Below are 16,974 nucleotides of genomic sequence, written 5' to 3'. Positions count from 1 at the left end.
TAAATTAGAAATTATAGATTTCAAAACCCTAAAAAATTCAATCTAAGAATTTTCAAATTCATGGAAAAATGCCTCTACTTAAGACAATATGAAGGGAACATACTTTTTTGAGGTTGTTGTCATGGAAAAAAGCATATGTCATTGATTATTCAATGTGTCTTATGTTGTAATCAAAGTGTATAATTAGTAGTGTTTGGAGTTGCATTTGTGTTCAACAATTTGTCAACTTCATAAAGGCAAAAACCATCATTACTTCCATCCCATCTTTACACTCTATCATTCTTGGTTTCCCCCACTTGCTTCTTCACAATTATGTCTTCATACCTTGTCTTATATTAATATAAGGGATAATTACATTACCATTTTTTTAGATTTATTATTGTTATACATGAATTTCTTATAACTTTAAATTATATTTAGTATTTTGATATTTATTTTTATTCAATAAAAAGCTATCGATTAAAAATTTTACAAGATTTGCTGACATACTTTAACTTATTACAGGGCAAATAAATATTTTCTAACAAAACTATACTTATAAGGGTGAAAACGTATCTTCTCACATGCATTATTGTGTAAAAATGTATAAAGATAGTTTAGTCATAAAAGATTTGTTTGACTTGTAATAAGTCAATCAGGGTAAATATAGATTCTCATTCATTAAATTTTATGAGATGGATGGATGGAAACAAATGTCAAATATACTAAATATAATTTTTCAAACCACAAAGGAGGAGGCGGGGCTTAAATATCCTTTAATGTAATTATGTCAATCTCCCCTGCTCCCACAATCTTATTTTAATGTCGGTGTAACGTGCAATGCGATCGATGTCTCGTGACGTGAGATATTCATGTTTGTCCTGACTTCATACGAACCCCACAAGTTCGTTCCAGAAAAACACCTTAATTGGGAGAAAAGATATTAAAAAACTTATAAACTATTCATACTCTTCATCTACAATTGATATAAAATACTTGTCTACCTCTAATATATATATATATATATAACACAAAATACCAAAAAAGGAAGTGGAAAGAACAAGTAAGGGCAAAAAGGTGTGGTGCATTGTTTTCAATTAATCAAAGGGTAGGAGGGGTAAGGTTTTGAAATTGGAAAGGAAATTGATGGGTGATAGATAGATAGATAGGTGCCGAAAAATCAAAGAAAAAGTGAGGGTTGGATTTATAGTTTAGTGGCTAATAGTGGGGCTTGGTTGGGGGTTGTTGGGTTCACATGTAAGCCGGGTTTCCGGAGTAGTTGACCGGTTCATTTTTATCTTAACTACGACAGCCGCTGTTGTCCGTGATTGGCGCCTGACGCGCAGTTAATTTTCAAAATATAGAAGGTAATTTATTAATTTTTTTTTATAAAAAATATTTATTTATTTTATGTATTACGGAGATTGAATTAGATTTAATCCTTTTAAATACTCTTAATTTCCAATACAACTAAATTTACAGACTGTTTATACGAACTTATTTCCATTACAACAACAAAAAACTATTACAAGAATCTCTAACAAATGAATTAGGACATTAAATACAGCCATGTTTTAACATTTTAGTTAAAAGACAAAGGAAATAAGATCAGAATTCACAATCATTATCGACAATTACATATAACAGAGAGAGAAGTGGAGGAGAGAGAAGCCATAGGCGTTGGATTGAGCTTTGGTGTGGGCTTCACTCGCATTACAAAGGCGTGAGAGTGCGTAATAATTAAGAATAGAGAGTCCTCCTTAGACCGCACCAAAATTAATGTCTCAGACCTCATCAAATCTCCCACCTCCCACTGGAAACACATTTTCTAGTTGACAGATAGAGATAGAGACAAACCTGGGAATTGACAATTGACTCAGACTTTGTGGTGAAAATTTATTGTGTTGTATGTAATGCAAATATATAATATTTTCTTGTCATTTAAAAAAAAGTCAGCTCTTTGTGTCATCATTTCAAATCAGCCCACCAGCAATTTTGTCTTTGTCCACAAATAAAAATTGGGTTTTCTGAAAATACAGAGAAAAAGAAAATCACTGTTCAGCAAAGAGTTGCAAAAACTGCGCCTTTTTTGCCTGTCTTGCTGTATAAGAATGGTCTTTTTCTTTCCTCCCTTTTTGTTTTGATTTCAGACACTGTGTGTGAGTGAGTTTACTTTATTCTTTAACCATTTCTTGCCAAAGATTTGTGCTCCCGTTTTAGTGTGTGTGTGTGTGTAAGTAGTGACGGGTCATTTGTAGAAAAAGAGCACACTTTACTTGGTGGGATTTCATCCCTTTGTTTGCCGTAGTGGGTTATTGCTTGCTTCATCTGTAAGTGATAAGGCATTGAAAAAATCACATCTTTTTTGGGCAAAGGGAGCGCTTTGGATTGTGGGTTTTGAATAAAGAAAGGGTTTTTCCTCATTGAGTCTGGAAATTTGGAACTTGGGGATCTGAAACCATGAGAACCTCGCTTCAGTTATAAGTTGCTTGCTGGGACTTTCTTATGTTTTTGTCCCTTTTCCGTGATCTTTAAGGTGTTTGGGGAAGTGGGTTCGGATGTTCTAGGGAGTTTGATGTTTCTGTCTGTTAGACTAGAGGCGGTGCTGATCTGTTGTTTTGCCTCAGTGTGAAGTGGTGTTTCAGAATCAAGATTTTTGGTTCAGGAATTTGTTTCCAAGTGGGGATAGAAATTTAAGTGGGGCTTCTGCACTGCTTATTGCTTCGGTTGCAAGTTGATAATTGGTGATTTGTTTTTCTTTTCCTTGATGTTGGAATGTGGGTGGAAGTTTCTTGCTTGAGTTCTCCATCTATTTCTAAGCCAGGCAGCGCCTTGCTCTCAGCTAAAGATTAAAGTTCTCAAATTGTGTCTTGGGATTGGAAGCCATGTGGGAGACCGAGATATCATGTGAATGTGATTTTTGCATCTCTTGGGAGTAGTTTGATGTGTGATGTGAGTGTTCAAGCTGTGCAAAGAGATCAATCTTAGCAACTTTGTAATGAGTTTATGGTGTTCTGAGCCTTGATTTGAGCTGGTAATCTCCTTCGGGTACATATATGTTTGTCTGGAAATTTCTCCTGATGAATTTCCTGAATTTGGCATTCTTGGCTTGTTTTTTCTGTTTATCCTCGAGTCTTGCAACTCCTACCCAAAATTGCAGTCCAAATGATTTTTCAGCGTTGAAGGAATTTGCAGGCCAACTGATCAATGGTTCTGTCAAATTTTCTTGGTCGAATGGAACGGATTGCTGCCAATGGGAAGGTGTTGTGTGTGAAGGTGGTGGTAATAAGTCGGCAGCAGCAAGTAGGGTGATCATGTTGAAGTTGTCTGGAAAAGGCTTGAAGGGCAAAGTTTCAGAGTCTTTGTGTAAATTGGATCAGTTGCAATGGCTTGATCTTTCCCACAATTCCCTGGAAGGTGGATTGCCCCTGGAATTCTCCAACTTGAAGCAGCTGGAAGTTCTTGATCTCAGCCACAACATGCTGGTTGGGCCAGCATTTGGGGCGATTGCTGGATTGATATCGATTCGATTGCTCAACCTCTCGAGCAATTCTTTGTCTGGAAGCCTCGCAGACATTGGAGTATTTCCTGATCTTGTTGCTTTGAACATAAGTAACAATATGTTCACTGGCCAAGTTGACTCCAAAATCTGCGGTTCTTCCAGGGGCATTCGAATTCTTGATATATCGTCAAATCATTTTACTGGTGGGCTTGAAGGCTTGGACAATTGCAGCACAACTCTCCAGCAGCTCCATCTGGATTTCAATTCTATTTCTGGCGACCTTCCAGACTCATTGTACTTGTTATCTTCTTTGGAGCAGCTCTCTATGTCTTCAAATAATTTATCTGGCCAGCTGAGTCTTAAAATCAGTGAGCTTTCCAGTCTTAAAACCTTAGTTCTGTACGGGAACCGGTTTTCTGGTTATTTGCCTAATGTTTTTGGGAACTTAACTGAATTAGAGCAGCTTGTTGCACATTCAAATTCATTCTCTGGCCAGCTGCCTTCGACGTTGGCACTCTGCTCTAAGCTACATGTGCTTGATCTTCGGAACAACTCTCTTTCTGGTCCTATTGATCTGGATTTCTCTGGATTGTCTAATCTCTGTACTCTTGATCTTGCCAGCAATCATTTTTCTGGTCCCTTGCCTGAATCACTGTCTAGTTGCCAGGAGTTGAAAATCTTGAGTCTTGCGAAGAATAGTTTAACTGGGCAGATCCCTGAAAATTATGCTAATCTTTCATCCCTTGTATTTCTTTCATTGTCCAATAACAGCCTTGTGAACCTGTCAGGGTCCTTATCCGTCTTGAAGTATTGCAAAAGCCTGACTACTCTTATACTCACTAAAAATTTCCATGGTGAAGAAATTCCTGAAAATGTGAGTGGATTTAAGAGTTTATTGATTTTTGCTCTGGGAAACTGCGGCCTGAGAGGTCGCATCCCAGATTGGCTATTAAATTGCCGCAAGTTGCAAGTTCTTGACTTGTCTTGGAATCATTTGGAGGGCAGCATTCCGTCATGGATTGGTCAGATGGAGGGTTTGTTCTATTTGGACTTTTCAAATAATTCATTGACGGGAGGGATTCCGGAGGGCATGATGGAGCTCAAGAGCCTGATTTCTGCAAAGAGCTACACGTATAGTCTCAACACTTCAACTGGTATTCCACTTTTTGTGAAGAGAAATCAGAGTGCCAGTGGCTTGCAGTATAACCAAGCTTCAAGTTTTCCTCCATCCATATTATTGAGTAATAATAGACTAAACGGGACGATTTGGCCCAAAATTGGACAGCTGAAACAGCTTCATGTCTTAGATCTGAGCAGGAATAATATTACCGGAACCATCCCCAGCTCCATTTCGAATATGGTAAACCTGGAGACTTTGGACTTATGTTATAATGATCTTCATGGATCAATTCCTTCATCATTCAATCAGCTCACATTCCTTTCAAAATTTAGTGTTGCTTATAATCATCTTGAAGGAGCAATTCCAACTGGGGGCCAATTTCTTAGTTTTCCCAGCTCAAGCTTTGAAGGAAATCCCGGACTTTGTGGAACGCTAATTTCTCCTTGTGATGTCAACAAAAAGGGGCTATCGTCGCCTCCTCCAGCTCACAGAGATAGCAAGTTTGGTCGAGGCAGTATACTCGGAATGACAATCAGCATTGGGGTTGGGATTGCGTTACTCCTGGCCATTCTTCTGCTTAGGATATCGAGAAGGGATCCCGGAGTTCCAATTGAAGATGTGGAGGAGGAAATCAACAGGGCACCTAGATATTCTGATGCATTTGGACCTCCAAAGCTGGTTATTTTCAAGAATGCTGATTGCAAGGACCTCAGTGTCTCAGACTTATTGAAGTCGACAAACAATTTTAACCAATCAAACATTGTTGGCTGTGGAGGATTTGGTCTAGTTTATAAGGCGGATCTACCTAACGGCACAAAAGCTGCAATCAAGAGGCTTTCTGGGGATTGCGGACAGATGGAGCGTGAGTTTCAAGCTGAAGTGGAAGCTCTTTCCCGAGCTCAGCACAAAAACCTTGTTTCTCTTCAAGGGTACTGCCGATATGGAAATGACAGGTTACTAATTTACTCGTACATGGAAAACGGAAGCTTAGACTACTGGTTGCATGAAAGAGTAGATGGGAGCTCGTTTCTTACGTGGGATACCAGATTGAGAATTGCTCAAGGAGCAGCTCGGGGATTGGCTTATTTGCACAAAGAGCCAAATATAGTTCACCGTGACATCAAAACCAGCAACATTCTTTTGGATGAGAAATTCGAGGCTCACTTAGCTGATTTTGGGCTCTCGCGGTTGCTCCACCCATATGATACACATGTCACGACAGATTTGGTCGGCACGTTGGGATATATTCCACCTGAGTACAGCCAGACCCTGACCGCAACTTTCAGGGGTGACGTTTACAGTTTTGGAGTTGTTCTGCTGGAGCTAATAACAGGAAGACGGCCTGTCGAGGTTTGTAAAGGCAAAAACTGCAGAGATTTGGTGGGCTGGGTGTACCAGAAGAAATCTGAAAAGAGGGAGTGGGAGATATTCGACTCATCTATACGAGATAAAGATTGTGAAAAACAACTGATGCAATTGCTTGACATAGCTTGTAAATGTATAGACCAGGATCCTAGAAGAAGACCTTCGATTGATGAAGTTGTTTCGTTGCTTGAAGCAATTGAGATAGGAAAAGCTTGAACTAAAGTTTCATATAGTTATTTCTTTTTTGTTTTCTCTTCTTGAAGACTTCATTTCACATGGATTTTCAAGTGAAATATATGATAGTAAAAAACAAAGTTTCATATAGTTACATCTTGAACTAAAGTTTCATATAGTTACATCTTCGGGGTTTCTGTATCGGTTTGGCCTCATATTCTTAATGCAGTGCTTATGTATGAATACAGAGACGTTCTCGGTCTGTATAGCTTGGCGCTGCAACCAATCTCTTTACACTGAAGCAGGTAGCGTGACGTTCACCAATATCCACATACTGTTTTCCCCTTCGTATGCAGGTATGTACACAGCCACTATAAGAGACTATTCATGTTCTTAATATTTTTTGTTTCCTTCCCTATTTTTCCATTCTTTGCATAAAAACAAACTTGATGCAAGATTCAACACAATCCGTTTACATAATCTTACGACGCCCTCTTTTTGGTTGAGCTACTAATGTGGTTAAGCTATACATAGTTGGTGACGACTGATGGTGATATCTCCAGTTTCCCTTTTGCACGAGATATAGCAGTATCTTTGTTTGATACGGCAGCAACAATGTGAACCTCAGACGATATTCTCTGATTCTACAAAGTCAAATGTGTGATGGGAACGAATAAAACGGCATATTACAGAGTAGCCATATCCTTAATGTTCTTCTCTTATTTGTCAATCACTTGCTTTATTTGCAATAAGTACGGCCGTCATTTCTGGTTCTCTACGCCAATTGGCACATCTCTCCGCTGGTTTGGCCTACTTTTGTCGGCGTCGGTATTATCGATAATCATAGGCTGTGTTTGTTTTCAACTTTTTGCTATCCAGAACACAGCCAAGGACATTTTGAATGTTTGCCTATGTTTTTACGGAACATGTTGAAGTATCGAACCTGACACCCCTATCTTGGCAGGGGTATTTCATAATTTCATAGTTCCTAATACTGATCCCAGGATCATAATGTCGGTTGTAAGCATACTGTTATTATGGGGAAGATTGAAAGCATACTGTTACTATAGGGAAGATTGGAAGTTCCTCCTGGCAAGAAAGTTTGAAGAAAACAATGAGATCCCTCTTGACTTGAAACTTACATTCTCGGATGTTTACCAGATTCAGACAATTCTTGCCCAGTTAGTTTTTCTGTTTCTGGGATTGTTGAATCTTGCATGTGGTGTGGGACAGTGATTTCTGAGGTAGGATGGGATTCCTCTGTTTTAAGTCTGTAGTAGATCGACATACTTCGATAATAACAGGTATATATGTTCGAATATGGGATCTTGATACAAAATACAGAATACTGCAGATTTTACATAAGAAAATACTGTAAGATATTATCCTGTATGAAATGTTCGTGTGAGACAAATATTTACTGATATATAGAAAAAAGTATGAAATAAATACTGTTTTATTTATATATTTTTTAAGGAAAAATTCCAAGAATCCCCTTTGTGATGTATTAAATGTTCAAAATCCCTCGTTGGAAAAAAAATTATCAAAAATTTGTTTGACCGGTTACCGGGTGTGCAGATTTTAGTCATTTTTTATCGGCTCGCCTTTGGGCTTGACCGAGATGGTTTATACAACATGAATCGGACCGGAACAATGCCTGGTTCCCTGTCAGATTGGTCGAACTGGCCGGTCCGATCTATTTCGAAAACGCTGCTTAAAATTGAATAGTATGGAAATGCATTTATTTCCTCCACATTGCTGGAATCAATAATACTATGGGAGTGAAACAAGAGATTTAAAGAAAAGTATAGACTAGACTAAATCAGTAACAAATACACCTTTTGTGTGTGTATTTGCAATTGTTCTGGAGATAATATAGTAATTGTGAAATCGCATACGACCAGAAAACACTCGATCATATCATGATTGGCTCTGTAAGCTGACTTGGGTATTGAGTATTTTCTTAGAGGTAGAACCGAATTCTTTGCTATAGATTGTTGCAATTTCGGAAAACAAGTTAAAAGAAAATTCACATTGAATTAGTCATATGTGTAGATATAGCCAACACAGAGATTTTTTTATGGATTTTCACGTGAGTTTTTTTTAACATTGTTTATATTACATGGAATAAATTACTTTTAATCCAAAAATAAAAATATAAAATATTTGATCTGTTTATGTTCCCTTTTTATTATCCTCTTCGATACTTGAAAATGTGTCATATACATGTATCTGAGAATCACACAGTATTTGGGAGTATCCAATACTATAAAAAATTTGAATTTTCACTACACTATAATTGATCACGATTTAAAAATCGTGGTAAATCAATACTATCATATCACAGTTAAATAAAACCAAAGCAAAAAACTTAACTTTTGATCACAATTGATGTCAAAGAACCCGGCCTTCTCTGTGCATTCATGTGCAGCTCCTTCTATTCTATCAAAGAGGAGACTCAATTACATCGAGCCTCTCCTTATCAGTCGAGTGGCTGGAGCTCCACTCCTCTCTTACAATATTTCTAGTTGGATGAAAACAGCGCCCGCCTTCTCAACTGTCTTTTCTACATGTTTACCAGGCATTGGCATTGAAGTAGGCAAGGTGTCAGCCGAGAGGGAACTCAGTAAAGAAATTCGGCTCAAGGGCCCACAGAAGGTAGTCAATATTTGTTATGTTTTTTACCCATAGTCAAAACATTCGCCATGATTTTAGTCATGGTTAATGTTTTGGCTACACACATAGAAACGATGGCTAATGACCGTTTCAAGGCTATGGATGATTGGTATTTGTCACGATTTTCTTCTTTCTGCTGTAATAATTAACCGTAGCGTAAAATCATGTATTTTCTAATGCAACACAAATATTGTTCTTTTTTTAGAACTATCCTTGCATCATAATATAATACCTTTTCGGGTTTTTTTTCTTTTTTATCCCAGAATAGTGCTAGTTAATTTATTCGAGGTTAAATTGAATTGACGGAATAATCTAAAGAAATAATTTTGAACAACTCTATGTCGTAAGAATTTAAAATCCATCATCGTTCAACCAAAAAATAATTTGAAGGATTTGAAATATTTTAAATTTAAGATTGTCCAAACAAAATAAAAAGTATGTATGAGTAGGAATTTGAAATTCATTACTCCAAAATTGATAATCTAAATGTAGCATCGTTTAAAACTGAACCAAAAATGAATTCAAAATTACGAATATTTGGGGGCCAAAAAGTGTACTTCTTCTCTATAGTAACAATCAAGAAAGTAGAAGATTGTACATAAAGATAGCAAGATGCGTTGCGTGGAGCGTGGGGATGGCATCAGAAGAGCCTGTTGTCGTTGGTCTGGACGCCATGTGTCACTGGGGCTTTTGCTCTCAGCCTTTTCAGGTACCAAACTGCTCCTCCGACGAATGCTCCCGCTACTGACACCGCAGTCACACTCCCTACACCAATGTTACACAATTAAACCAGCTGCTGCAGACATAGCTTTGTTTGGTTTCATTTCCGACAGTCAAATACATCATGAATTTTGCTCGTATTCTTGCAAGACCGGTTATTTATTGCATACTGATTAAGGCGAATAGCCCGTAGAAATTTGTAATGTAAAATATGATTGCAGAATGCGTAATTGATAATCTTGATGAAGAACGTAGCGATATACGCTTGATCACTCACCTGCGACAACTACAGCCCTGTTGTGCTGACCATTCTGATCTGCATCAGCCATAAACCAAAAACCAAGTGAATCAGAGTTGAAAGCAATCCAAATGATCAAGAAACCATGCAAGCCAAACAAAATTCAAAGTCCATACCTTTGCAGTAAGTAGTGACATTTCCCTTCTCACACAAGCACAAGAAATCCTGTGTTTCCGTATCGAACCCGCACGTCCCGCCTCCCTTCGTCCCGTCCTGACACCACAGGCACCGTGTCGTCACAGGAATGTCAAAGTCCACCCTGATTCCGTACTCTGGAACTTGGTTATATGCTGGCGTTATGCCAAGATTCCTCCAGTAAACACTGGTGTAAGTGGCGCAATGCTTGAGCATCAGCCGCAACGACTCGCTCCCCTTGGGGTAGTACGAGCAGCACGAGCTCCCATGCAACGCGGATGAGCACCCCGGCAGCTGCCTGCAGAGGTAGCTCGACGTGTCACACGTGGAGTCGCATTGCTCGGGGAAACGCTCGCAGAACATTGGTTTAGACTCCATGATCACGTCGTCCGCACTGCAGTTGAAGAACAAGTAATCATTCTGCGGGGAGAGCCTGAAGTGTGTGCTGGTGTCGAGGCTGAAAGGCCTGGCGGGCCGGAAGTTGTTGCCGTCTTGACAGTTCCAGAGGAACGGATCGTAAACGAGGATGTGGGGATCGGTGTAGCTGACATTCCGGACGGGATACCGGCCTGATGGGGTCCTAAGCTCGAGCTGGTCCGAATCGGAGCAAACAAGGATGTGCCGGTAATAAGGACTGCCACAGCCGTCATCGATGCCGAAAGGGTAGTTTATTGGGATTTGGCCACAAGAAGTCCTGCATTGGCTTGTTTTCTTGGCTTGTATTGATGTGAGGAGGTATAGTGTGAGCAGAGGAAGTAGGATCAAGAGAGAGTGGTGATTGAGGTTGTGAAAGAGTGCAGAAGCCATGGAGATTTTGGTACAAGGACTTTGTGTTGCTTTCAGACAGAGTTTTAAGTGTTTGGTAATAAGTAAAGTGAAGGAATTGTGATGATATGATGAGGTTTTTTGCTTTGTTGTCTTTTGCTTTCTTTTGTTGTTTTCTTTCTCTTTTTCTGGGAATTTTGTGTGCTTTATTCTGTCTCCAGGTGCTGCTGCTTTTTCAGTTCACATATGTTTCTCTTTCTATTAGATTGTAATAGAAGGGTGGAAGCTTTTTGTTTATTCTTACTTAGAGGTTTAGACTTGAGAGATCGTCCCAATTTGATTTTGGGGAAATTTTAGTCCAGAACTCATTAAACCAAATTTAAATCAATTATATGACAAGTACAATACACTACAGTTAAGAAAAAATGAATCACACAATTAACCTTAAAACAACTTACGGTGAAGTGCTTTTGTGTTTATTAATGTAGTTTCAAAAACGATAAGGGAGAGATAGAGAAACATTTTTATTTTGAAATCATATGATACGTGGGATTGATTTTTAAATTGGTCGTAATTTGCCCTAATTTTTAAATTGGTTTCTTGTTTATGTATGCACTTAATTAATGGGCCACTTGGCCGATTAATCAATTTTGATGGTAGGGTTAATAGCGGTTGTTGATCAAATCAAGCCCATTTAAATTAATTTAAATTAAAAATATTATTCATAAACCTATTAATTAGGATAGCAACGGGTTTAATTTGCGGTAAGTTTGTCAAAACTCAAGATCCGACCCGTCAATAAATTCTTGGACACAGGATTTGCGGGTTAGACCTAGCCCTTATAGACTCGATTTAAATACAAAAAAAAAATAATATTATTAAAAAACTAAATTTTTTCTATGTATTACTTCTATATATATTAAAACATTTATAGAATATTAATTTTTTATTTTTATATGTAAGTATATTATAAAATATACGCTTATTTTTTTTCCTACATGTATAAATATATACTTTATATAAATGTATATTAAATATATAAAAAATTCTCAAATGATTAGACTTGGGTCGGGTTTGAGTCCAAAATACTATAACTCAGAAACCTACCCGACGACCTGATTAGAACTTCAAAGCCTAATTCTTGTAATATTTTTATCTAAAAGTTTGTGCAAATTCTACGTATAAAACAGTGATGATGAAATTGGAGTCCAAAAATCTCTGTTTGGCCTAATTCTTGTAATATGTTAAATGATCATTTCATCTAAAAATTTAAATTACTAGAGAGAAGAATCTCTTTTTTTATTAATATTATATATATATGACCAATTTTCATATTTGTCTATCTTCTCAACTTCCACTTTTTTTAATATATATTTTAATTAATAATACATACATATTAAATATCTAGTATGTTACACCCACTAGTTAAAAAATAAAAGATAAATTACAACGGACTCCCATGAGAATTATCATAATTATAATTACCTCCTCACTATTTGACAAATTACAAATATCCTCCCAGTACTAACCACCGCTTATCAAATACCCCATAATAATAATTCATTGTAAGGATATTTATTATATAATTTTTAAATATATTTATAATTTTTTAATAATAAAAAATATTTATAATTATAATAAATTTTATGAGAGCTCATTGTAATTTATCTAAATTAAAAAATTACGAACTTCTGTAAATTAGCAGCTTGTGGTCCCCACTGGGAGGATTTTGAGAGCATGGACCCAAACTCAATGGCCTCTCCAAATGAGACACATGTTTGGGACTGGTTAAAGGGCTTCCCTACAATTAAAAATTCATATAAAATACACTTTTAATAATTTAATTCCAATATATATATATATAAATATATTGACAAATGTTAAAATTACATCATTAAATTAATATATAAATTATAATCCAAAATATTTTCCAATAAATATTAAATTACAGATAACAATGAAATAGTAAATTTGCATAGAATAGGTTATATATCCATATGTTTTGGTGAAATTCAAATTCGTGACTTTATCTATCTATACTATTTATTAAAGATAAGACTCTAAAATAATTGACTTGGTTTTACATATTGACAAAGTACATCGAAAAGTATTTATTTATTCATAAGATATCAACTTCTTCAATCCATTAACTTTCTCAATATTTTTTTTGTAATAATGATTTATCTTATCCATTTTGATCGATTATTTATTTTATCTTCAATTTTTTATTTAATTTGATAAAAGTATAATAATATTTTAAATTAAGTACACACATTAAGTGTGTTTCGACTCTTACTATAATTTTTTTCTTGATTATATTATACCAAAAAAAAAAATTACTTAACACTTTTTTTCACAAACACGTGATATTGCTTGTTTCTTTTTAATAATTTCACAAACTCGTCGAGTGTGCTCTACTGCTAATACTATTATTAAGTTTTGCGGGACGTTCCAAATAAATTAGTAATACATAATTGGTAATAAATACGACTTTGAGTAACAAAAAAAAATAGAAAATTTAAAATCAAATCAAATCAAATTAAACCTGAATCAGTTGTGTTTAAAAAAAAAATGTCCAATTATATAACAAGTGTTGCAGTGTACCAAAAGCAGCCCACTTTGCCACCCTTGAAAAGGTAAGAAGACTCATTTTGTGCCTACGAAAAGGCAATATATAGGCAAATAGATGACATTACTTTTGTAGGGGAGTGGGGGGGAAAAGAAGGCATTAGCATTTAGACCTCTGATGATTTGATATATCCCACTAGATACATACTCAGAAAGGGAATGATGAAAATTGGAAGCAAAGTACAAAATTTCATGTCAATTCCAAAAGGAGTTTCCTGCATGATGTAATGTGTATTTTTTGGATCAATCGATTTAAATGGAATCTATCCGTTGAAGATTATTGGATAGATGAAAACAAATTATCTCCCAACCGAGAGCTGATAAATAGGCGGAATGGATGCATCGTAAAACGACCTCAATGAAAGTAGAAATAAATAAAGTGGATGACTGTGTTTTGCTTTATGCAAAAAGGGAGATGGAGTTCCTATTTTAAATCCAGCAAGATTGAGAATGTGAGCATTGGGCTGCAAGCACATCCCATGTTGTAAGGATGATGAAGACAAGCAGGAAATGTGGAGAAGTTTATTGTATTTCTTGTCCTAATCTGTTGGTAATCTGAAGTCTATAGCTAATATTGCAGATAAGTGTTTAGAGATCAAAGAACAGCAAATTACAGAAAGCACTAGAACAATTAAAAAAAAGGGAGCATCAGACACTTTTTTTGTTCCTAGGTACAACTTCCCCCTCCAACACAAATCACTCCAAGAAAGTTTCCATCACGTCGGAGTACATGCCCGCTTCGTTCCTATACTCCCCAGGATTGTGTCCGTGGTGATCGAGCGATGTTGAAGAAGACGAAGTGGCCATTCTTGCAGGTAAAGTGAAGCTCCTCTTGAACTTACCGTCCATCTTTGAATGGCTGTCTAAGCTCAAGAACTCGTTAGGATTCGCCCCGCAATTGTTGTGCAGACTTGACGGATCTGAATTGGGATCTGGCTTGCTCGCGAGGCCCTCTGGATTAAACAAAAGTTTGGCTTCGTCGGTCCGTCCAGTGAGCGCGCTGAAGAATGACAATCCATTGGGCCATTTGATGTCGTTCTCGTGGTCCCCGATCATATCTTCCATCCGGGATTCAGAGGAATGAGGCAGAAGGAACATGTGAGTTTCGTCTTTGGATGGTGGCATTGCGAGTCGAGCCGAGTTCTGAAAACTGGGAGATGTGAGCATCGGAGCGGCTGAAGGCATTGGCCTTGGCCCCCAATTGAACAGGGGAGGGGGCGGGCGAATAGGCATAGCGGGTTGCTTTAGAGGAACTGAGGTCGAAGATGAGGCGTTGCGTGTGGAAGAAAAGAGCTGGGATAGGTAGAATCCGGATTGGTAACCTAAGGATTCGAAAGTGTGTCTCATCCTCAGCACAAAATGTAGGTCTTCTGGTATCTGAATACAGTTAAAAACATCAATTCAATGAGATGAAGGCGATGCTGCAACAAGTTAAACAAGTATGTAATAGCAAGACAAATTTGACAAACTAATGATCAAAGAAACTCACAATCTTGCAAGAACCAAGCTGAAGCAGCCCATGTCCAGCTTGAATAACAGCAATAGTCTGTCAAAAGCACAATCAAACTAAGCAATTGAGGGATAAAAGTCTTGTCCTTTTTCATTTTCTCCACAACAAAAAACAAGAAAATATGGAATCCTAGTACAGGCAAAGCAAAATCCACCAAACCCCTGATCCACAAACATCTTATATACATCCATCTGATCGAGAGTGTAAAAATATCAAACAGTAGAGTTCTCATTAACATAGGAAACTATACCAAGAATTCTGGGATCTGATACTGACCTGAATGCCTGAGTCAAACTGTTCAGTCCACTCTGGAGGTAGCTGCAATTAATAAATCAGATGACTTCATCAATCATTCAGATACAGTAGTTTCATCAATTGCAATAATTGGGACATTGAAAGTCCACTTTGATCTACCAAGAATTTAGAGCAAACATAACTATTACTTGAAAAAGTAAGGTCCAAGATCAATTTAACTTTGCTGCCTAATCAAAATCAATTAACTATCAAAACCCCATCATCTGCCTTTGAGGTAATAATGATAATACATACAGCATCAAATGAACTCTGCCAGTAGTTGGAAATGTTTGGTTCACATTCTGTTGGCTCCTTGAAGACCCATTTATGGCATTTATCAGAAGCAACTTTCCCCATCAACCTGCAACCATTTTTGCACACAATCAAACAAGACCCACAAGAGTAAACACACACAAAAATACAAAATAAGAGTGAAAATCATCTGTTTTCTCCTCTTCTTGATCCTAAACAGAGATGAGATAAAGAAAGAAAAATCCCAATCCCACAAAGCACCTACCCAGTACCCACCCTTCTCCATAATTATACAATTGAATGGACATTTTGCTGAAGGATTTCCTGACAGGATCTTCCCCATCCATCTCATCCAAACACTCCGCAACTCTGCCTCTGCAGAACCCATCTTCCCACATCAGCATTCTGCAAGAAGGGGTCAGAGTCAGATAAGACAAGAAAACAAAAAACCTCAAAATCACCACAACCTGTCACTCGCTATCCTTAATCAAACACACAATAATGAACGTCATAAAAATCTTCTTAGCTCCCATGTTTAGTACTAAATTAAACTCATTAATCAGGAAATCCAGAAGCTTATACTCACAAGCTGCCATTGTCGTCTCCAACTTTGCAACCATTGCCACCTCTAACTCTCCTGCAAACAAATGCCGGAACCCATTTAGATTCAGCACCGGAAAACCAAGAAAAGAAAACGAAACCCAAGAACCCAGAAAGCCCAAGTAAGCATCCCCGTCGGCATCAAAAGTCAAGCAACTGGTTGGGAAACTGAGAGTGAGACAAAACTTAAAAGAGACATACGGGCGAGGCCTGATGGTCCAGAAGACAGAGTAAGTCCAGTCTGAGTTGAGACAGACGCTTCTAAGGGCCTCATGAAGGGCCATCATCCCAACTGCTTCTTTGCTCCTGTCTGCTGCTCCTGAGCCCACCATCTCCTCTTTACTCTCTCTCTCTCTCTTGCTTTTCTAAGACTTAATCCCACTCTCTTAACTCAAGAACTTAGCTACTACTATATAGTAAATAAAAACAATGCTTTCAGAATTCTTGTCAAAAATCAACCACAAAGGTGTTTGATAGAGAGACTGAGACAACTGCTCCTCGCTTCATCTCTCTCCTTCTCTCTCTGTCTCTGTCCCCTCACTCTCTCTCAACTTTGTTACCCTCTTTTACTACTGGGATTAATTACCAAACATGGTTTGGGTTTACTCGGGGCCAGGGAAAAAGGGCCTGAGACACGCAGTGGGGAGTGAAAGTGCGTGCGGCATGAGTGTGTGAAACTCAGTGTGTGTCTGTGTGCGTTTTATTCCTTCTTTCTATGTGTAAATATTTTAACTGTGAAAATAGTGTTAGGGGAGTGGGGACACCTCTTTTTATCCTCCTTAGCGAAGCACCAACAGACAGCCGGAGAAAGGTCAGGAAGAAAAAAGGATGGCGTGGCCCCCCCTTAAAATTACACTTTTGCCCCTACACATTGAGAATTAAGAATGTGTACGCTGAAAAATACATTGGTTGTCTTCTCTTGACGGACGGACAATGAATCACTGGACTAAAAAGTT

The 16,974-nt window shown here is 37.6% G+C and overlaps 3 protein-coding genes across 3 annotated transcripts; 1 reads left to right on the top strand and 2 right to left on the bottom strand.

The window, feature by feature from the left end:
- On the top strand, nucleotides 2,006-6,294 carry LOC105176979 (phytosulfokine receptor 2-like). The gene has a single exon (XM_011099984.2). The coding sequence runs from the start codon at nucleotides 3,036-3,038 to the stop codon at nucleotides 6,180-6,182; it is 3,147 nt and encodes a 1,048-aa protein (XP_011098286.1). The 5' UTR covers nucleotides 2,006-3,035; the 3' UTR covers nucleotides 6,183-6,294.
- LOC105176978 lies at nucleotides 9,259-10,877 on the bottom strand. Its single transcript, XM_011099983.2, has 3 exons — nucleotides 9,951-10,877; nucleotides 9,814-9,852; nucleotides 9,259-9,581 (listed from the first exon to the last, which is right to left on the bottom strand). The coding sequence occupies exons 1-3, from the start codon at nucleotides 10,774-10,776 to the stop codon at nucleotides 9,457-9,459; spliced, it is 990 nt and encodes a 329-aa protein (XP_011098285.1). The 5' UTR covers nucleotides 10,777-10,877; the 3' UTR covers nucleotides 9,259-9,456.
- LOC105176977 lies at nucleotides 13,893-16,730 on the bottom strand. Its single transcript, XM_011099981.2, has 7 exons — nucleotides 16,220-16,730; nucleotides 16,005-16,055; nucleotides 15,695-15,823; nucleotides 15,422-15,527; nucleotides 15,149-15,190; nucleotides 14,852-14,908; nucleotides 13,893-14,739 (listed from the first exon to the last, which is right to left on the bottom strand). Exons 1-7 carry the CDS (start codon nucleotides 16,348-16,350, stop codon nucleotides 14,059-14,061), a joined length of 1,197 nt encoding a protein of 398 aa, XP_011098283.1. The 5' UTR covers nucleotides 16,351-16,730; the 3' UTR covers nucleotides 13,893-14,058.

This window comes from Sesamum indicum, linkage group LG14 (assembly GCF_000512975.1).
Source record: "Sesamum indicum cultivar Zhongzhi No. 13 linkage group LG14, S_indicum_v1.0, whole genome shotgun sequence".
Lineage (NCBI taxonomy): Eukaryota > Viridiplantae > Streptophyta > Magnoliopsida > Lamiales > Pedaliaceae > Sesamum > Sesamum indicum.
Note: the sequence above shows the minus strand (reverse complement) of the source record. Positions and strands in the feature narration are given on the sequence as shown.